This window comes from Cupressus sempervirens, chromosome 10 (assembly GCF_028749045.1).
Source record: "Cupressus sempervirens isolate cs-2001-9-10 chromosome 10, ASM2874904v1, whole genome shotgun sequence".
In the NCBI taxonomy this organism is placed as follows: Eukaryota; Viridiplantae; Streptophyta; class Pinopsida; order Cupressales; family Cupressaceae; genus Cupressus; species Cupressus sempervirens.
In genome coordinates, this window is record NC_143127.1 from 239,209,962 (window position 1) to 239,233,138 (window position 23,177).

At 36.2% G+C, this 23,177-nt stretch overlaps 1 protein-coding gene across 3 annotated transcripts in view; it reads left to right on the top strand.

Annotated features, from left to right (window-relative positions):
* The window catches only part of LOC149533522 (2-oxoglutarate (2OG) and Fe(II)-dependent oxygenase superfamily protein), a 178,701-nt gene extending 156,296 nt beyond the window's left edge, over window positions 1-22,405 (top strand). For all 3 annotated transcript variants that reach the window (XR_016357013.1, XM_089804590.1, XM_089804591.1), the window contains exons 15-16: window positions 21,688-21,777; window positions 21,915-22,405. Coding sequence is in view for 2 of the 3 variants with exons in the window: in XM_089804590.1 (XP_089660716.1) it covers window positions 21,688-21,747 (60 nt within the window). In the remaining variant the exon portion in view is untranslated. The remainder of the gene's footprint in view (window positions 1-21,687; window positions 21,778-21,914) is intronic.
* Window positions 22,406-23,177: the final 772 nt, after the last annotated feature.

Here is a 23,177-nt window from a genome sequence, read left to right on the forward strand (position 1 = left end):
CACACAACCCTCTCCTCAACACCTTGGCCTACAAGGGTCGGATTACTGGCTAAACTCCATTATTGAATGCTAATGAGAAGGGGATACTACAATGTTAGACGAGACAAAGTTGGATGGGAACGAAGGATAGACTCATTTACAAGGGGGCAAAGGCAAGGCTCATCTCTAAAATGAAGGGAACGAAGACAAGTCATAACTAAACTCCTTACTTAGTCAAATTTAGCTCTTCTTAGCTCACTTCTACTTTCACTCTCATCCTCTAGAGTTAGCCATATTTTACAAAAAATCACTCCCATCTGATACGTAGGCAATTAACTCTAAGTTACCACCAAATCTTATTCCCACTTAAGCCTACTGACAAAAAGAGGCTTCCCCATTTGCAATGGGGCAATGGAGTGAAAAGCTCACAACAAGTAAGCAAGAAAATTTAGCAGTTTTCTACTTATTTTATTGGTCCAACCATTAGTCATGATGGTGCAACCCTTTCTTATCCATAACTCATGTTATTCATCAATTGTGGCTTTAGCATTAACCAATTGTTGACTTAAAGTAGTAGTATTTATCTCCTCGCCATTAGAGGCTTTGAACCCTGTGCCATAAATAGTAATTGCATCTATTATATTTGTTGTTTTATTAAATAATGACAAATTGAGTTTGTTGAATTTCCGAGATTGCTGCATATTTATTAGCACTGCCATGGTTTTGGTATGTGTTTTCCAAAGGCAGCTCCCTCTCATATTTATATTAAGCATAAGTCAGAAAAGACATGTCTATTTGTTAATTTGATAATTAATATAATAACAAATTATAGTCACACACACGCACACATCTCATTACTTATATCTCACATATCTCATATATATATATATATATAGTTAGGTTTATTCCATTGAAGCTAGCAAACATCAACTCTTCCTCTTAGCTAGAGAGGATAAACACAAGACATATATTATACCATTGGTAATACTAGGAATGACAAATTTTAAGGATATCTTTGATCAGAAGATATCCACCATTTTCATATCACATTTGATATCATGAGTATTGGCTTTTCAAAATATCAACATATGATATTCACCAAATACTTTGAGTATTGGCATATTAGAATATCAACACATGCTATTGACCAAGTACTCAATAAGGTTTGATATCTCATTTGATGTCTGAGTATTGGCCTATCTGAATATCAACACATGATATTCACCAAGTGCTCAATAAGTTAATGGCATATCAAAATATTAAGTTACATGACATTCACCAAATACCTATCATATATCTATACAAACAACTCAGATTGTCAAGCGAATGACATCTAAAACTTATTTGTTGATTTATAAGATATAATCTATCATGATCTATTTCAACATTCACATTAAATGTATATCATGATATAAGTTATTGTAAGATTGCCACCTTCTAGTAACTTCTACAAATACAATTGATAATTATTTGGAAGTCGTCACTTCCTCATGTTGTATATAAGGCGTAGGCCCATACACACATGAAGTCACCACAGATACTATCATGTGGTGTTGTCATGACTGAAGATTGATAGTATTGCAAGATTTACAATCCATTTGCTGAAGACTGATAGTAGACTAGTGTGCAGGAAATCTTGTTAGAGATAGTTGTTGGTAAATTGGTTGTATCTTATCTGCGAAGCTGAATAAAGGTTAGCGAGCTTGGATCGTGGTTTAAGACATGTTCGTGATAGCATATCTTGTATATCATTATGGAGAGGTCACAAAAGTAAAATGTGTGATATGTTTCACTAGCAGATTATCTTGTTAGTGTAACGTGTTGATATTTATTCCATGAAGTGTTAATTGTATTGTAAGGTGTGGCAACATTATTGTAATAATTGTAATGATACTTGTGAAAGTGTGTATGTCTTAATAAAGTCCTATGTAATCATTGTATATTGGGAAAGTCTTAACAGGTTGGACTAATTAGTTAGTTGGATGAAAGATGTTTTCCTTGGATGTAATCATCACACTGTGTTGTATTGATGTGGATATGATCAGAGGATGCAAATTTGATCAGAGCAGAACAAAGATAGAGTTGAATGTTGGATTTGGACTTCAAAGCAACCACATTGACAATTGAGTTGTGCAGTATTGATCTGTTCAACTATTGGATTTGTTATTGTTACTAAAATTTTGCACACTTGTAAAATTTTCGAATTGAGGGCAAGTAATCAAAAGTGCATGGATGTTATTCATTGTGTACCAAAAGAATATAAATGTCCTTGTATTTTCATTCCTTGAAATACAATTGATATTTACATAGAGTGAAACGAATATGAAATGCTCGAAATGGAAATCTCACACAAGCCGTGAGTCTGACTACTACTTTTACACATTGAAAATAAGAAAAAACATAGCATAAGTAAGTAGAGTCAGAGGTAACCAGCCATTGCCTTTCAGCCTTTGACTGGTTATGTGATCTTGTTGCCGCTCCTGGTCCAACTCTCGACCTGATGACTCCGTGATGTTCTTCCTCCTGCATGGGAAAAGATGGGGTTAGATCTTAAACGATCTAAGCAATGACTGGTTATTACCAACTTGGTACCCACACATGCTATATAATTCCTATTCTGAATACGTGTAAGAACAGTAGAATAAATTCTAAATGCTTTAATGTAAAAATCAGAAAATATAATGTTAAAGGGACATATTATTTCTTTGATATGAAACCTTTCATCATAATCAAGCGTAAGCATATTGATCTCAAAAAACAGTACTCTAAATGTTCAGATACACATCACAGAGAGATAATTTATGGGTGTCACGAGCCCGTGCTCGAACCTCATAGATGACATGCTACAGGGTACATGAAAGGCTACAGCAGATAATTATTATTAACATTGCAGTTCGCAGATGCATAACTTACTACCAGAAAGTATGAATGATAATCAACAAGAAATACTTCAAGCAATGCTGAACGTTAAGGTGTTCATTGCAAATGTAAAACGTGCTACTGGAAAATGTCTTTAAAAGTCTCAAGATGCAAATATAGATGTTTTTTTTTTAAGGACAGACAGCTACAACACAAATGGATGTGTCTCATGCTGAATTGAAGAGGTCCAGAACATTGCAGCAGGCCTTTGTGATGGTAGTACACTTGGAAGATGATTTTACATGCGGGAGATCAAAAGGATTTTCATTTGCAAATTCTTGCTGTCATAAACCAGTCAACACAGACAATAACAGTGCCCAGTTTGAATAACATGAAGAACACATCAGACACTCAGAAGCAGCCTGGACAGCGGTTTCAATTCCCAAACAGCAAAAAAAAATATAGCAGCAGATCTCAATAAAAGACTCAAGAGGTTTCTTTTAATCGGCCATGGTATTTAATCAAAGTGAATCACGCTGACCCAGTAAATGAAGGCTCCAATATCATCTACAGATCCAAATAAAAGGTTGATGCTCACGTAAAAATCAATCATGAGCAGCTACAGGGAAGATCACAAGAGAAAATCAGAACAAGCCCTTTTTCTTTTCTTTTTTCTTCATGGACTGGCGTTAATAAGAAAATTGCATATATTCAGCATATATTCAGAAAATCGCACCAAGCAGAGTAGAAGACCCAAATGGCGACTCAAAACCCTGCAAATCAAAAGCAAAAGGCATACCATTGGAGTTTTGAATGGCGTCCAAAATTAGAGGATTTAACAAAATCCGAACGTAGGAAGAGGATCCAGTGAAGCATACATAGAAAACCTCATAAAATGTGTGGAAGGGGTGGCTTTTCTTCCAACTCAAAGCTTTCAGTTAGAGCTTCCTTCAAAGCCACCAAAAGGAAATACATGGCAGCTGTAGTGCAGAGAATGATCCATGTTTTGAGCAAATGAAATGGAGAGGAAAACGTGCCCAGAAAATAGAGACAAAACTTCAGAGAACTCTACGCTTTCAACTCCAAACCCTGTTTCCATGGCGGCTACAACCAGAAGACTCAGCAAGGAGCATGGGAGAGGGGTTTGGTTTTTTCCATCAAACCCTCGCTTTTCCTCATGGCCGCAACCCTTCTTTTTGCAAGTGTGATACACCAAAATGAAAAAAATGTGGCATCTGTTTTAGGTTTCGACTTGCTTTGTATGACACGTTTAAGGAAGGCTTCCTGCCTTGTGTCATTTGTTTTCCAATTCCTAGGCTTGACGCCATGTGTTGTAATTCAACAAAAAAGATAACATTTCCTTTACCTTGGCTCGATCTTTAGGTTATTTTATTTTTGCAATGATAATGTTGTTAATTCTTTTAAAGGTTTTATTAGACATTTATTTCTTTGTAAAATAATAAATTATTATAATGTAATTCGTTCTTATTATTTTAGTAAATACTAATTATTCTAATAAAATATTGAGTGGTTAAATGTTATCACTCAAATATTTTATATAAAATAATTAATACTTATTAAAATGAAAAAAGAACAAACTATATTATAATAAACTATTATTTAATAAATATTAAATGCCTTATATTTTGTTACAAAATATAAATCGTTTAATAATTATTATTTTGCAAAGAAATAAATGTTTAATTTTCTTTTAAAAGGTTAAAAGCAGCTTTTTTGCAAATCATTATGACTAAATATTGAGTCATGTGTTGATGGGACTTGGAGGCCAAGGAGTTATTGCATTTTTGAGACTTTTGGAGGTCTGCCAGGGGATATGACTGCAGTTATGAGGGGTAGTTGATGATATTATCAGACCATGCCTTTTGGGGTTTTTGGTACACCTTTTTGAAGTCTTTTTGAAGACTTAAGTTTGTCCTCAAGGGCTGAATCCGACCCAGCATTTATGACTTTCAAAATGCAGTTGGATAGATAGTGCATAAGTATGAGTTGAAGGCTCATTTTGTGGAGGTTCTTCTTTTTCTCTGCTTGGCCTGTTTTGTAAGTTTTTCAGACTTCTTGACAGGAGCAGGGATCCTTTTGTAACCCATTATTCAGAGAGATATACAGATTTGCAGCACTTTTGGGCATCGATTTCAGCTTGTGCCTTCTCTTTTTCTGTATTTGTGTGTCATGTTGATGCCTTCTACAAGATGATTTCAGTTTTTTGCAGGTTGAAAGTTGTGTTACAGAGCAGTTTTGGATTGTGAGTAACTTATTCTCCTTTTAGAAACTGTTATTTTTAGCCCTCTTATTAGCTTTTGGCAAGGATCCTGATTATTGAGTTGTGCAAAGCAGGTTTGTTGTTGCTGTTTTATTGTGCTGGTTATGTGTTAGATCTCAAAGATACTTTTCTGGTGCATCATGCTTAAGTTTTAGATTTCATTTTCTGTTATCCTTCTCCCCTTTTCCTCCATCAAAAGAATTAGTTTCAGTCAGTATAGAGTGATTTACCAGATAGGAAGCCGGCCTAGAATCCGGAGATTCATTCCATCCACAGTTCACCCACAACCTTGGAATGTTTCCATGTTACTCCAAAAGCTTAAGTTTTCTGCGAACTTAACAGGGTGCAATTTTGGAGATAACAGTTATCTTGAAGATCTACTCTTCACTGTTGACTGAAGCAGTTTGAATAGCGGGTTTAGTTGTCTACCTACAAGCCTTTAATAGGGTTTGAACCTTCTAGCAAGGGTTCAAGGTCTTCTAACAGGAATCTGCCCTTTAACCTAGACTATACAATTGAGTTGTGCAGTATTGATCTGTTCAACTATTGGATTTGTTATCTTGAAGATCTACTCTTCACTGTTGACTGAAACAGTTTGAACAGCGGGTTTAGTTGTCTACCTACAAGCCTTTAATAGGGTTTGAACCTTCTAGCAAGGGTTCAAGGTCTTCTAACAGGAATCTGCCCTTTAATTGATTTGATTGCATTCGACTCCTAACAGGGTCACATCTTTTCACAAAGAACATTTATATTAGTAAACTATCTTGTGGGTACCATCGCCACCGGGGTTTTCACTCTGATCAAGGGTTTCCCTAGTCAACAAATTATCGTGTCATTGTGTTTGGTTTATCTCTTGCTATGGTTCATTGTTTTAGTTATTGAAGTTGGATTTTATAAGTTGGATATAAGTTTAATTTGCTCACAACTGATTCCTCCTCCCCTCACCCCTCCCCTCAGTTATGTGGGCAGACTTTACTCTCTAATATATAGTGCCAGTGAAGTATTTACACATTTGCACCTTTTGACTCCACTATAGTTCTGCAGAAATATTTACATATTTGCACCCTTTGACAAACTAAATAATTTCCGAGGTCAATATATATCTTTGTTTCTTCATAAAAACTTCATAGGCTGGTAGGGGAAGATCAGCTCTAATACCATGTTTTATTAAATAATTGCAGATTGAGTTCACTCTTTTCCAAGAGGAAGATTTGATCTTCCATAAGTATATTGGTGGCATCCCTTCAGCAAGGATTACCACTCTTGACCCATTAATTAATTCAAATAATTATATTATAATAACTATCATAATAATATTATAATATAATTACATTCCAATAATAATGTTGTTAATATAATTATATATCATAATAATTTATCATAGACATCACCCTGACACTATTCTTTCAACATTATTTTGCGAATGAGATTTTAAAAAAATTAAATAAACAAGATAAGTACTAACATAAAAAAAAAATACATTTTATTAGTGCTGGGCTCTGTAAAAAACAAACAATAGATATAGAAATCAATTTTTTTTTCCTAAAACAAAATGATAATAGTTACCTGACTGCATGAAATGTAATGGTGTAGTGGAACCAGAAATCTCCAATTGCACTTCTTCTAATACCATGCTTCTTATTCCAACCCATGCTGTCAAGTAATGATTGGGAACTTGGAGTCATGTGGAGGAAAAGATGAATCTAGTTTTGGGTGATTTACTTTTACAAATCTGAGGTCCAATAGTCACACGCCCACTACCATTGCTACTACTTAGATGTCCAAGTAATGGATGAATTGGTTAACGCTTTGCTCCAATGTTTTCCATTTCTTGCCTTTGCTTTCTTTTTAATTCTTTTTCCTCTTCAGAATGCTCTAGTTGGCATTGCACATCACCTACAGCATTAAGAGTTACTTTTTGGTATTGTTTAACATCATGGCATGGTATGCTTGCAAAGTGATTATTCAACCAATTAACACCCCTACATTGTACTTCATTTCGCAATGAAGACATTGTTTGAGCTTCCTTTTTATCTAGGGATGACATGTTTCCAACAAGGATGCTTTCTATCAAGCTTGGAGTAGACATTCTAGAACCATTTGTAAATGAATGGAAAGTTGCAATAAATGTAAATGAAACAAAAATAGTATTTACGCTTTCTAATTGAATTATAATAAACAAAATAAGAAAAAACTAAGAAAAATTAAGGTTTGTGCTAAAAATTGAGGAAAAAAACAGATAGGGTTTGATTATTGGATGCCTAGGGTTTCTCTTTTTCCCATTGACATAAAATTAAATAAAGCAAATGTACATTAAAATGGAAATTTGAAATTAAAAAACTTAAAAAAAAAAGTTTTTTTAACTTATCTCTTCGAATTTTCTACAAAAATGAAGAAATGCAGTTTCAATTTAGTAGAGGCCTCCTCCATATTATTCTCAAAATCCTCTAAATATGTGAATGCAAGCTACTAATTTGCCCAAATGATCCACAATCACTATCTTCTCTTCAAGCAATCTGTTGATTTTCTCTTCAATGCCACATTATTTTTGTTCAAATGGCTCTTTTTCTCTCCTCATACTTGAAAACAATAAGAAAAAGTATTTAGAATTGAGAAGAGAATTTCTTTTGGGGTGTGAACCAATTTTTTTTTCCATCTTTTTTGTCACTTTTCTTTTGTTGGCCTCATAGTAGGGTCCAAAGCTCGAGACTCGCTAAGTATGATAAGGCTTGTGAATCTAGTGGAACTACCAAGACTCAACGTGTCCAAATTGTGGGAAGCTAAAACATAGGAGAACTTGCTTGGCCTTGGACTCTAGGATTCTACTAGAGTCTTGGATCTATGGTCTCATGTAAGAGCCCACACTAGGATATTATCCCAAATCTGATTTATGTTTTCAATTTTGGATTTTTGACATTTTCTCAAACACTTTGCATGTGAGCTCTGACACCACTTGTTGAGCTGTCGTTTTGCATGATGCTTAATGATAGGAATCCTTTCGAACTCTTCTCTTGAAAAGCTAATCTAGGATCAACTCCAAGGTTCCAAGCGATCTTGCGACCTATTGGAATCCACTCAATTGAAGATAAATGTGTATATTCACAAGGCCTTTGATGGTTCGAATGATTTCAGATAAGATGTTTGATCTGTTGTTTGAAAAGTAACCACAAAAGAGATATTTTTGGTATTTTCTATTTTATGATGAATGCAATTTATCAATGCAACTATATGAATTCCTATTTCAACCAAGGGTTAGGAAAGCAAATAACAAAGATAACGTAATGAGAGATTAAAGAGAATAATTTGAAAGAGATATTCTTAACAGAAATAAAGCATGGTAACAACACGTCTGCAAGTTAAATCATCGAAAAGATTGGGTAGGAAACCAATGAAAATAGGAGCAGTGCTTCTTCAATTCCACTGATGCAATCTTCCATGGGAACTCAATAATAACCGAAAGATGTTTCACTTCTCATTGAATTGCAAGGTCCCGAAAAGTGTGCTCATGTGACACAAGAAGCTATGCAGGAACAATAGGTGGTCTTTTCTCCAACTTGGTACATCTGAGAAATTCGTTAACACAAGGCAAACACCAGAACTAAAAGGTCGCACAATCATAATAACACAATAAAACCATTGACTCCATTATTATTCATGAACATGTATTCAAAAAAATAACTCTCCGGCAAGAATAACTATACTAAGAATGAGAGCACCAATTACATATATTATTGCATGAAAATAATGGCCTGGAGTACATATTACATCCATGTATGGCCTGGAGTACATATTACATCCATGTATTTATAAGAAATCATCTCCTCCCTTTGTGTTAGGAGAGAGAGTTCTTAAAATGCAAGTCATGCTAAAAACTAATAAAACAAATCTAATTATATACAAACTAACTCTCTAAATGGTGCTAAGTAGGTCCGCACCCTTGTTTATATCAATTAATGAGTGCATGAGCCTTTACATGACTTAAAACAATAAAAGAAGAAGCAGATAAGAAGAGAGAAGCCATAAGATAATCTGAGAATCTCTAGAAGCTCTGAAAATGGAAACTCGGCCTTCTCTAAGCATTTCTGGGAGTTCAATTGCTGTCAAAATGCGTTTTCGGTGCATGGAATATTCTAAAATAGGAACTGGTAGTTAATAGTTGGCGCACTGCTTCTTCAAAACTGTTAGCGCACTTCTGTGAAAAGCGCACTTGCGCACCTTGACGACAGGTTCCAAAAATGCAAAATTTTCCCAAGTGTCAAAACCAAATTTCCAGCATCTAGGTTTTCTTCCCCTTATACCAAAATGATGTTTGGATGTTTGCTCTTGAATTTCTCTATTTTCTCTATCACTTGTGTAGCTTCTGGCAAATCCAAAACTCCATATTTATCCTTTACTAATTGTCGATAGTTGCTGACTTCTATTCGGGTCGTCACAAAATCCTCAAGTTTAGTGTCCAGCTCCAATGATACCTCTTTAGTCTTCAATGCTTGCCTGATATCTTCATTTGATGAAGCATCTTCGAAGGTTCCTCGAAATTGTTGGACTATTGATTGTACTGTATTGACTCATCTTCAAAAACCTCAAGCCAAGCAGCGTTGTAATACCTTTTTGCTTTTAAAATTTGCTCTTGAGTTTGGTCTCTTATTTTTTGAATATTTGCATGTAGACCTTCCATGACTTTATTGCCGACAGATATCTTCTCTATCCAGTCGTCCAACTTATCAAGCTCCTTAGCGGTGAATGCTTCCATGAGCATGTGATACCTGTGGCCATTTATTGATTGCAGCATCTGGAGGTCTTTAGCCTAGGTATGTACCTCATCCATCAATCCAAAATCCTGGTTCACTATGGATACTAGCTTATTCGCACTCGACTGAATATGATGCAACAGGTTCAAGTTCTCTTGTATTATTTGTACACCTTTCTCCTGAAAATTGTCACACCATTCTCAACATGCCTCCAAAAATGGGTCTAACTGTACATTCCCCTTTCTTTCCTTTCTAATGCCGTAGCAAGAGTGATCTCTTGGTTATCCAAGTCTATAGGGCCCACAACTCCATGCAAATAGCCTCTTAAAAGCTCGTTCTGTTTCTGTAGCACAATCAACTTGGACTCATCTTGGTCCATATGTCTAAACACCTCTTTCATCCCCATAGTGATCATCACTTTAGCAGTGTCTGCCGTGGATCTACCCAACATGACCTCCTTTATTTGATAGTCCTTAGGAGTCAGTTGTTCAATGTTAACATGCGGAGGAGGAATAGTTACACGCACAAGCAAGTCTTCATCTCGGTTCTTCATTATGAATGCTAGTGTTTGTGCATCACCTGTAGGTGGCTCATGCTTCTTAATGGCTTTGACCAGCTCTCTCATTCCCTCCTAAGTAGTTAGATCTAACTGCTTCTTTTGTCGAAATATAACCTCCCTGTCCAGCCATGTTGGTGTAGTGCCTATTGGAGACATGTACTTGACTGAAGAGGTGGTTTCCACTGCAAGCCCTTTTCCCTTATCTATCCTCTCTAGAATTTTTTCTCTTTGAGAAAGATCACCAGTTGGAGTCTCCGTATTTGCTTGGGCTAAGGTCCTAGCCTTTGTATCGTGAGGAGTTTGTTGAGGCTCTTCAGGTATTTGCCTTCCCTCCGATACTTCATCGGCAAGCAGTTGTTAGGGTTCGGCTTCCTTCGTTGCTTGTTCTTTTGTTTTTGTAGCTCGAGGAAGTGGTGTTACTGAGCCTTTGTCCAGGAATGTTAAGTCCTAAGATGGTGATGGTGGGATGCCCAGAGGTTCTTTAGGCAAAGGCGACATTAGATTCTAGTCCTCTCCTAAGAGTTCACTCGTGGGAGTATCTCTTATGTTCTCTCCCACCATCTTAGTATGTATTGGCATGAAATCAAAATTAGAGAGGTTGAAGACATCAATTTCTTAACCCTCCATGTCAGCTATCCACTACTGCTGCTCATCCTTTGATGTACAAACTTGAATAAGTTCTTTTGGAATGGATGGAGGCATCAAGGTTGAGCTTCTTCTCCTTTCTTCTTCTATTGCCCTAGCGTCCTTTGACTCAAAGAGGCATATTCAATTTGCTCCCCTTCTTCCACTTCATCTTCCGAGATTGTTTTAGGGACCTAAGGAGATGGAGTAGTTTTCTTCATTAACTTTCTCCTCCTTGTTCTTGCCCCCTGTGATTCAATTCTTGCTCCTTTTGGAGCTGAGGGGGAGGCTTCTTCGTCTTGTATAGCTGCTGGTAGCACCCTTTGGTCTTCGAGTTGCCCTTCTTTTGCCTATTTGTCTTGCACTTGTTCTTCGTGTAGAGGCACTTATGGCTCTTGGATGGGCTCTTGTTTGGGTTCAGTTTGTGGCTTTGCTTGTGCAAGCTGTACTTGTTCTTGTTGAGGTACTTGATCCTAAGTCATCTACTTCTTTGCCTTTACAGGAGCTCTCTTCCTTTTGACACCCCTATTTGCTTCAAAATACTCAACCTCCTACTCATGTCAATGCACTGTTTCCGCCCTCATGGGAGATTGAGCCAGGAAGGCTGGTACTGTAACTTTTGTACCTTTACCCTTCACAAGGCATGATGTGGCTTGAAGAGGAATAAGATGTCTACATTTTCATCTCTTCCAATCTCCGCATTCATTATAGGCCTATCGTAAATCTTGTCCCTATTGTATAGAGGATCCAAGATGTCTTCTGTATCTTTCTTGACAACCTTTAATGGGATCTTCATTTTGAGTGCCTTCTCTACCAAACATAGAGTCATCCTACAATAATCCGTTATGCGGATATCATAGTCATCTACTGCATTCATCCAATGATCTTCCAATGCATCCTCATGTACAAACTGCTTCCTTGCCAGATGTTGTACCATCCCTAAGTTGTCGAAGTAAGGGCAAGGGGAGTTGTACTCTTTTAGTGGATATTGGTCCCACTCAGAATCAAACGTGGCAATATCTTGCTTTTGCTTGACCTCAAAAGCACCAATTGTAATGGGCCATACCCACATCTTCTTATGTTGATTCCTCACTTTGTCGTATGCAAAAGTGAGCTGGTGTACAATTTTCAAAGGGATGAGCCTATCCGATGGATACCTTGCGAGTTTCTTTGGATCTTCAAGAGTTTCAACCACCCTAAGATATGTAAATGTTTTGAACTAGATATAGTATGTGCCGATCTTTGTGATCTTGGCCGTTGCTTCTACCGACATCCTTTTAGCATAATCACCCTCAATGAACCTGATGATTACGAATATGAACCCATCATTTACTACCCTGTATTCCCCACTTTGCAGTGGGAGCTTCTTTTTCACTAGTTGTGGATATACCACGTAGGGCCAAGCATTAGGATCTCGCATGCTTCTCTTCTTTTAAGTCCAAGGTAGTCAGTAGTTCGAACCACCAATAAGTACACCAAATATGATGTCATGTAGAACCTTAGATTGGCTTTGATGGCTACCAATTTTGTCATCTAAGTTATCACTTAGAGTAGTGGCCCAATGAATTGGCATTCTTGCTGTCCTGATTGTTTCTATGAAATGGACCATCCAAGTTTGAAGATGTCCTACCACAGGAAGTCCTATTGCTCTGCTCAGAAGCACAATTGCATATCCTATATCATCTTTCATGTATCTCGATGTCATGTCCACTTTGCCAACTTTGCGGCCTACTGGTGTTCTATCTATTAGGAAGGAATTTTGAATGGTTTCTTTAGCTTCCTTTTCATTTTCTCTATACCATCTCTCAGCTCCTTCATAAGAAATTTGCAAATATTGATCTTCCCTTAGGAGATGAAATACTTTCTCAATGTTCTAGGGTTGGAGGTCGAGGACTATTTCTCCTGTGACACTCTTAATGACCTTTTCTTCGAACATAGTGTTCTACCAAGGTCATTATCAATTCCAAAGATTGGACTGAAGTTAGGTGTGAGTCTATGTTTACGAGGCTTGAACACATAAGTGTAGATACCATTGCAGACGGTTCTTTAGGCTTATTGTAGATCGTGAGGAAGGTGTTCCAGTCTATATGCCCAAGCTCTGTGTCTTTGATCTCAGCATGCTCGTCTTGAGACCAAGATTTCCTCGGTGCATCTTGGTACTTGAATACAATAGGTTTCGGAGCTATCTTTTTTGCCATTGAAGAGGATGATGATGCCATCTTATCTGTACAAGAGAAGAGACATTAGTCTAGAAAGCTAAAGTTTGACTTAAAACAAACCCTAATTGACCCTAAATAGATTAAAAAAAGAAATGCAAAACAACCCAAAATAGTTAGAACTCAGTCCGTCCCCTCCAAAAGCCTTGTCATATTGCTTAGCGCACATACTGCACCCTTATAGGTGCGCTGGTGCGCTAAAATGGCCCCTAATTGGCCATTTGTGCGTAGTTGCGAACGTGCATAGTTGCACACATGCACTATGCGAGTGCTTGTTGTGGGGGAAATGACTAAGTTTTCTTAGTTTTGAGATTGTCTTTGTGCATCAGGGTGCACATATGCGCACCTTGATGAGGTGTCCATGTGTGCAAGTTGATATGCTTGTGTTTTGGAAGGTACAAAGGTGGAGGTGTGCATGTGCACACCTTTGTGTGCCTTAGGTGTTTTGCAATTTGTGTTAAGAAGGTGTGCACATGTGCAGCTTGGGGAGGTGTGCATGTGCACACCTTCATAGTGACTTAGGTTTGTGTCTTTAGGGTTTAGGCTTGTGTTTAGATTTTAAGTCTTTAAGAAGGTGCGCACATCTGCACCTTGAGGAGGTGTATATGTGCGCACTTTCTTGTGTTTTCCAACCTTGTGTTTTGTGATGGTAGGTTGGGAGGAGCTGGGAGCACACATTGGAAGGTGCAAAGGTGCGGTTGGAAGGAGAGCATGGAGTGAAGTGGGAAGGCGGAGGGGTGTCTAAGGTTTATATAGACACCCAGCCCCAAGTGCACCCTTGTGTGGGTGTGCACCTTTGCAGGTGCGCACCCTCTGGAGGTGCAGTGCATTTGCAGAAGTAGATGAGTGCACACTTGTGCACTGAGCACACCTACGCACCTTCCCAACTTGTGCACCTTGGGAAGGTGTGCATGTGCGCTAGTGCACTAGTGCACACTTTAGCACTTAAAACACCAGAAAACTCCATTTTTTCAAATATCTGGCTCTCCAAACTTTTCTAGTCAGAGACTGGGGATTGACCCAGATTCCTGAGGGAGGCCAATCATGACCCAGGCCTCGACCTACGGGTTTGGGAGACAAAAATTTAGTAGGGGATCTCCATTTCTAGGGGAAATGGGGCATGCGTTGTGAAACCACAACACCACTGTAAGAGCTGTATTGGTTCTACCTCTAATTCTTTGTCATTGGAAGATATTGTTTTGCAAGTCTTATAGTTTTTGTTAGTTTCACCAGAGTTTATGCCTTTCTTGAATTTTTTGACAATATTTGAATTAACAAAATAACAATGGTTGAAATACATGTATCTATCCCAACTATGCACCCATCAACTATTATTACTAGTTTCCAAATTGAAATAATTACAATGATGATGACTTGGAATTTTTTTATTACTCAAACACAATGGAACTTGGAAATATGATCACAAGTAATTATGGATATTAGAATTTAGACATAATTCAATAGGAAGCCATATCATTCGACACCAAAGTTGGAAATATGTAGTTAAGGCACCAAAGATCTAAATATATCACTCGAACCCTATATTCGTTTCCTTTAGCTCTCATGTGGCCACTAAAAGCAATGTGGCTGCCTCAAGACTTCACACACAAGTATTGAAGGAGCTTCTTCTTCTTGCTAAATTTTGCAACAAATTATATCAGTTTTCACCTGTAGATGAAGACAATGTCTGGCCCAATTCAATGGGCATTTAACCACCTCAAAGTGCTGAAAAATTACTAGAATTTGACAAATTCTCCAAACCCGTCTCTATCTCCTCAACCCAATTCAACAAAAGATCATGCACAAGTATGAAAGAATCAATTTCCTCATCTGAAGGCCTTTTATAACTCACCAAATACAAATTGAGCTTGATGCTTACAACTCACATGACTTAAAGGACTTATATGCTTTTGTTGCAAAGTTTAAAATATAGTAATTCATGATATTTCCCTCCATTGTAATGTGCACATAAAGTATATCTTAATAAATACTTACATCTCTCTTTAAATTGACACTTAACATTATTCCTCATACTGTCATATTCCCATTTTAAGCTAGAATTTTAATAATAATTAGATAATACAATACTATTAAATAAATAATGATAAAGAATAAATATTTACAATGTAATAGTAAGAAATAATACTTAAATATATAATCTATTATCAATAAAATAATATTTAAAGTAAGATTTAAAACAATAAAATTATAATAAAATTATAATGGATGAATAAATAAATAAAATAAAATACAAGAGAGAATATAGTAGAAAGTATGTTACCCTTTTAAATAGGATTTAATAATAAATTGTAATAAACACAAAAAAAAAAAAGTAAATAAATAATATAATATAGAATAATATAAATTAACTAAATCTAATGAAAAATCAAGAGATATGTAATAAAGAGATGTGACTCCTTGAAATTAAGATATAAAAGAGAGGAAAGTTCATTTTAAAGAGGAAGGAAGAAGAGGAGAAGAGAGGAGTTAAATGACTAATGGAAGAGAAAAGGAATGAGAGGAAAACAAGGAAGTGCTTTTCCAAATGGTTGCAATGATGAAAGGATGTGACTATTTATAAGGGTTATATTTAATAATATGAAAAGTTCCATAGTAGTTATATTCCAATTTATGGCGAAACTGTGCGTCAAAGTAATTTAATTTTAGGGACAAGAGAATAGTAGGGGTTGTAGAAGAATGACAAGGTATGGTGAAGAAAGGCGGAGGCGGAATAAAGAGTTTAGTATTCCTTGGTTTGGAAGAATTGCCAAGGGGCTAGGGTCTCATCATCGCCATTGCCTCTCCACAATACACAGTGGGTGATGATGAGCATTGTATGAACAATGGATGTGTTGTGTCAGTGGCTGATTGCACCGTGGCTTCATCGCATTAGGCAACAAAGTGTATGTGGCAGGCTGTGAGGGCGACTCCCTGTACTGGGTTCATGTCTAGACTCTGTAGGATGGGATTGTTATCCGACTAAGAGAGTATTTCAACACCTCTTTAATTGTCACCGACTTTAAATCAAAACCCTCTTCGTTGCTTTGTTTTCCTTTGTTCTCCATTCCTTCTATCAAACTGTTTGGTTTGTTAAAGTATTGGGGGCTAAGAATATTTGTTTTGTTATTGTAGAGTGTTTGGTTGCTTTGAGTGTCTAGAAATACCAAAGTAACAAGAATCGAAATCAGATCGGAATCGGCAAGGCCAAATTGAATCTTGAATCGGCCATGAATTGGAATCAAATTGGCTATGAATTGGCAAATTTAAAAAAAGCCTTTAAATTCAAAGATTTTAACAATTTAAAACTTATTTCATGCACCTTTTATTGAATATAACTTAAACACATTATAACATCATCAAATAGAAGTTAACATACATAAACATGGAACATAAATGGTAAATGCATCACATACGTAACTATGTTACACGTAAAATGTAAATTGTAGGTTGTAGCTGAAGTAAATAGAAATCATATGATCGTAATGGTTCAAATCAGTAAGATGACGATCCATAAGACATCAGATCATAAATATATGTAAGAATCTAAGATGAAGATCCATGAAACATATGTCTATCAATATTTGTAAACAAAATGAAAAAACAAGGCTCCAGCTCAAGCCTCATCATCGTCCTCAAGCTTGGTCATAGCCTCAACCTCAGCCTCTGAGTATCTAGTTTTCCTTCTTAAAAGGCGTCTAAGTTAAGTCCTAGAGGACTGCTGAGCCATAAGCCCCGCATACAAGATGGGCTCACGAACAACATCACTATGGCTTGTGTTTGTGCATGCGCATGTGCGTCTACTAGTGCCTGAATGTGCTCTAGCTGCCTCCTCTGCCATGGCCACAACCTCAGCCTCTTTATCCACCTAGTCAACCCACTCTGGTCCTCCTTAGTGAAGACTGGATCCATAGCCTCAGTGAGCCACTCTGATTCTGGCTCAATCTCCTCTTGAATGATTGAAGAGGAGTCAACGCCCAAAATCTGTCTGATCCTAAGACGAAGGTTGTAATGAACAAAGACAAGTGTGATTTGCCTCAATAGTTTGTAGAGTGCAAATTGTAATATCATGTCCAGGTATAGCAGCACTGTGGTATTTGAATCTATAAATACCACCAAAATTTATTTCTTTACAGAACTTACATCCGTTTGAAATTTGTTTCTTCCAGCAAAGTCTTTGGTATATTTCCAACATTTATCTTTTTTACCCATTGTGGAAATTGAAAGTTAAGGCTGCTGCAATAAGAAAATTCAAGTAAAACCTCAAAGTTTGAAACTAACAAACAAAAGTTACAAAACAACAAACTCTACTTTGCAATTTAGTAAAACTAAAAATCATTCAAGATTTGTAGATGAAAACTAAAAAAATTTAACAAAAAATGCATAATACACTAACATGCAAAAAAAATCAACACTTACCTCTTGCAAATGAGTTGAGTGTTGCTATTGACTCCTTAATGCTCCCAATGCAATCTTATGGCCTCCCCAAATGGACTTTTGATCTCTTTGGTGCTCTTCCTTCTTGCTGGTTGGAACCCTGTGGTTTTTCTTTTCTCTTCTCTCTCACTTCTCCTCTTTTCCTCTCATTCTTTCCTCTTTGTTTTAACCCTAAAGAGAATTGCATGAATTGGCTATTCATGGCAAAAAATCAGCTGAATTAATTCACAACTCCAAAAAAATCAAGCCTAAATCGAATCGCCAAACCGGTGATTTTGGAGATTTTCAGGTGATTCTCAGAACTATGAGAAATACAATGAAGACTAGCAATGGTTTATAGGCAGGTAGTGTCTTTGTTAGATCCCCCAGTCAATTGATGTCCATGTTGCAAAAAAGGCTATGTGTATGAACATTTGAAGCGAAATATGGGCCACATTTTCTGTAGTTTTTTAGCCATAGTTGAGGCCTAGACAATCTTCTCCAACTCTGTATCTAAAGCACTGGTGGCCTCGTCCAACATGATTAGTCAAGGATCTCTCACCATAGCTCTTGCAATGGCTATTCTTGGTTTCCATCCTCCAAACATTTGAACCCTGCTCTCTCCTACCTGTAACATTTAACTCATATTGATCAATAAAATGTTCTTGCTCTTTCCCAAATTAGACGAAACACAAAATTACAGAGCCAATAAGAAGTTGGTGAGAATTAATAGAGTTTTTAGAATTCGGTGGAGCCTTCTAGATTTTTGGTGGAGCTTTCTAGAAATTTGTAGTGTTATTGGTATTTTTTGAATTGGAAAAATAATAATTACCCAATTAATATATAAAAATTAATTTAAAATTAAAATATTGTCTAAACTTTAGAAATCCAATAAATTTTGGCCTAAAACTTATTAAGGCAATGGGGAACATTTGTTTCCTGAGGGGACTAATAAATTGAACGTTATTCTTAGATCCCATGATTCCATGAACTGTTTTGTCTCATAAACATCCTTAAAATCAATACCCTAATCAGGGCATTTGAATCAGAGAATCGAATTTGAGAAATGGAAAAAAATCATTTCGAGCAATATTTTTGATCAAGGCAACATAGATAAATTTGTGAATTTGATTGTGTGTGTACTGAGCATGCTCTTGATTAAGGCCACAATGAAATAGATGCCTATGATAAACCTTGTTGTCAACTTGTGCGTAGATCACGAGTTGTGTCATTCATGGAGGTTAGGAAGCTTTTTTCAAATATTCAATCTTATTAATGCCCAGATCTTTGAGAAATGATAGATTAGTGCTAATCAATTCACATTTCATGGCCTCTTTTGTCTCTCATATTATCATTCCACTTTTATCCCTTTCTCTGCAGACAAACTTTGATCAATTAGATTTAATGTTTAGACAAAATTCAACTACTCTCTCAACGTTTTCGTGACCAGCTTTTTCAGAATGCCAATACAATCCTAAAGGTAACAATCTCTGCACGGAAAAAGGTATTGTGGGCCAAGACAAGTAACTACCACATTTAATACAAACACATGTTGTTTTGGAAGTTTTATAGTTTTCTTGTTTTTTTTTTGTTTGTGCAGAGTTTATGCTTCTTTTGTTTTCAAAAATTGACAATATCTGAAGTAACAAAATAACAATGCTTGAAATTCATATATCTATGCTAAATATGCATCAATCAACCTTTATTGCCAATTTCCAAATTGAAATAATTACAATGATGATAACATGCAATTTTCGTATTGCTCAAATAAAATGAAAGAAACCTGGAAATCGGATCACATGTAATTATGGACATTAGAATTTGAACTTAGCTCAATAGAATGCAATATCATTAGAAGCCAAAGCTGGAATTATGTAGTTAAGGTACCAAACATCCAAATATGCCACTCAAGCCCTAACATCACGTGGCCACAAAAAGCAGTGCGGCTGCCTCAATATTTCACATGCAGGTATTAAGGGAGATGTGATCTGTCATTAATATCTACTCTCGACCCTTGCTTTAAAGTCTAAAATAAAATGAAGCTGCTTCTTGATAAATTCTGCACCCAATTTAATCAATCTTAGTCTCTGGATGAAGCCAACTCATGGTGCAATTCAATGGACATTTAACCACTTCAAAGTGCTGAAAACTCAGTAGAAGTTGACAAATTCTCCAAATCTAAAACTCAAATCCTTGTCTCCGTCTCTTGAACCCAATTCAAAAAAAGAAAATGCACAAATATGAATAAATCAATTTCCTTATGTGAAGGCTTTTTATAACTCGCTGATTACAAATTGAGCTTGAAACTTGAAGTTCACACCTCGGAAAACTAAAAGGACATGTACTTTTGTTGCAAAGTTTAAAATATAGTAATTTATTATATTTCCCTACATTGGGTACACAACAAAGTAATATAAAATATATCTTACTAAACACTTATATCTCCTTTTAAATAGGCACTCTACGTTATTCCTCATTTACACTTTATAATCATTAAATAATCCCTTTTTAATAATAAAATCAAATAATATTTAATGATGTGCACTTTTTACTAATTATTAATGAAGTATTACTTTATTAATAACTAAAATGTCAGAACTCCGAAAGTACTCATTATTTCTCAATTCTATCAGAACTAGGAGATCCACCATTGTTCCCACTACACATCCAACTACCTTACTAAAAATAGTAAGGGCCCACCTCTAACACCCCCAAATTTTCTCTAATTGGTAAATCCTTGAATACCTGATCAACAAAGATGCCAAGGGTCATCGTTGCAACTGAGACTGGGCCATGTGCCCTGCCAAATATAGAAATGTCAGATAAATGACTTACTATAAATAGTAGGTGTACCAAACTGACCAAAATAAAGAGCAATCTCGAACACCTCTGACATCCGAAAGGGAATGGGCCTACTGAACTAACAACCTAGACCTTCTAACCAACTAACTTAGCAAATGAGAGCCATTGATAGGCTAATCCAAACCACCAACCTTGGTGAGCTAAATAGGGGACATTACATCTCATCCATGCATTCTCCATCTTGAATTTTTCACTTTTATTTCAACATCCCTTTTACACATCCAACAGGCATGGGTGTTGATGTTCCCTTGTTTTGAGATCTTGCCTGTTTACCAAGTTTTTTAAAGAAGAGATTATGTTGTGACCCTTGCATTTTATTCTGACTTGGATGCCTTTTGAGCTCCTGTTGTCATTGTCCTGAAAAGTCCTTCCCGGATTCCTACAAGAATTCTAACCACTTTGACACCAAAATTTATCTATGAACTCTTATTCTAGAATTCCTACTCATTCGGCAAATAGTAAGTTAAAACAACTAAGAGGAATTGTGATCAAAACAGAAGTAAATGAATAACTCAACATGCAGGTTTTTGTCTTGGAAAATGCAGTGGTGGAGGAAAACCTGTCTTGTGATAGTGACATTCTGTATTACCCGACAATTAATAATTTGGAAAGAGCTTATCACAACATGTGGACGATCTCCTTACCTTGTACTTCTGCCATTTCTCCTGGTCATGAACAAAACCAAGAAACACAATCGTTCTTGTGATTCTCCAACTTGTAGACATGCCTTTGATGCTTGCATACATGTTTATTTTTAGATCTCTAATGATAGATGAATTTTCCCAGGCCCGAGAATGATTCTATCACCAGAAGTTGTACAAATGCCTATTTGGTCTGGCCTCTGAGTTTTGGCGTGGGTACTATTGGTGGACGCTTCCATAATTGCAGTATAGTCCCTGTGTTTTCTAGCTCTGTGGCACTGCCCAACGGATGTTCATACACCTAAGTTTGGTCCTGTTTAAGTTCTTTTCCAAAACATTTTGTAGCTACTTTTCAATCAGCCATCTTCAAAATTTCCTGAAAACTATTGAGCATTATATTAATATTCTTTGGAATGTATTCTGCTGAACTTGTTTTAATGATATTCGTCTGGATTTGTATTATTCTCTACATGGTTTTGAAAGTGTTTTTATTATTATTTGGCAGGCATTAAAAAATGTTCTGGAGCGATACCTGGGACTAAACTGTGAATGGCCTCAACCGTAACTTCCAAAAGTATCATTTCTGGAAGAACAGGTTTTTCTTCATTCTGTTCTATCAATATTTTTGTTATAGTTTGGGCAATCTTCTAGTCATTTTACCTGGAGTACTAGTTTAGCTCAATATGCAAGACATGCACTTGTTTTGCTTTAAAGCATTTTGTTTACGTGCAGATATCTATGCTGTTTAAACTCCAAAACAGGGCTTCTAGAGATGACAAAATTTGGAGACCTGCAGAACCTGGATGGATGGCAGTATGTTTGTAAAAGCAACGAAACGACTCAAATTCTTGACGCTGTTGCTCAGATACTAATTAGTTCTTCATATGAGATATTATGGCTTCTAAGGTGCTTTCAATAGCTCTTGTTGACAGAGATTGGTGCTTATTCAACCCTGTAAACTAACTGTAGACATCCTGTGCTGAAGACCGCAACGTGCTTCTTTATTATCGCATGCTGCTTTCTTTTCTTTTTGAATGGATATTTTCATTATCTTAGCACTTGAAAGAGAGATTTAAGTATCTGCTTAATTTCACAGGACGTGAATGGACAATTATGCAGGCCAATTGTTTAATCGTATTTTTCTAAGAGCTCTTTAGGATGTGAAAGGTCATTTGTATTTATAACTTTTCATTAATAAACATTGAAATTGTATTGCATTTAAACATGCTAATTGAATTGCTAATGTGCTTATTTCAATGATAAGAATTAGGCACAAAAAAAGATGCTCTTGTTTTAAGTTATTGCATGTATGAGGTCCTTTACTGTGTTGTTATTGGAGTTTCATGCTGTGAAGTCAGTCAAAAGATTATCGAATTGTAAGTGTGCACAATTGGAGCTTCTTTCAGTTGTTCATGCAAGATCAGAAAATAAGACTTGCAAAGGCATGACTTTATCTTCATATTCTGTGTTCGTATATGCAACTAATGCTTATCATATCCATGTGCTAAATTACAGTAAATTCAGTTGAGTGTGACCATATGCTTCTTCGCATATTTTCTTCCGGACATGTAAAGAGTTTTATATGGCCAGATAAACAAATATCAATCCGTAAATGGCTAGATTCAGGCACAATCATTGCATATAATATGCAAATTATCTACACAGTTGCATGGCATGAAAAAATTTCTGTTGGCGTGTTTTTTTCGCATATCAAATATGTGATCAAGTAGAGCATTATGCAATGTTTATTTTATTATTTGAGGAAAGGAAAAATTAGGCACTATCATTTTTTTATATTTTTTTAAAAACTGTAATGATATCTAAATATAATATACTTATCAAGCATGAAACGGTGTATGGCTGATGCTCGTAGAATAGAAGCAAGAGATTAGAACAGTAAGGATAAGGTAGTGATGGAGATTGTGTAATGTCCCTTGATATTCTCATCACAAATTACCTGCAAAACCAGTATTAGTATAACATAGCATCAAAAAT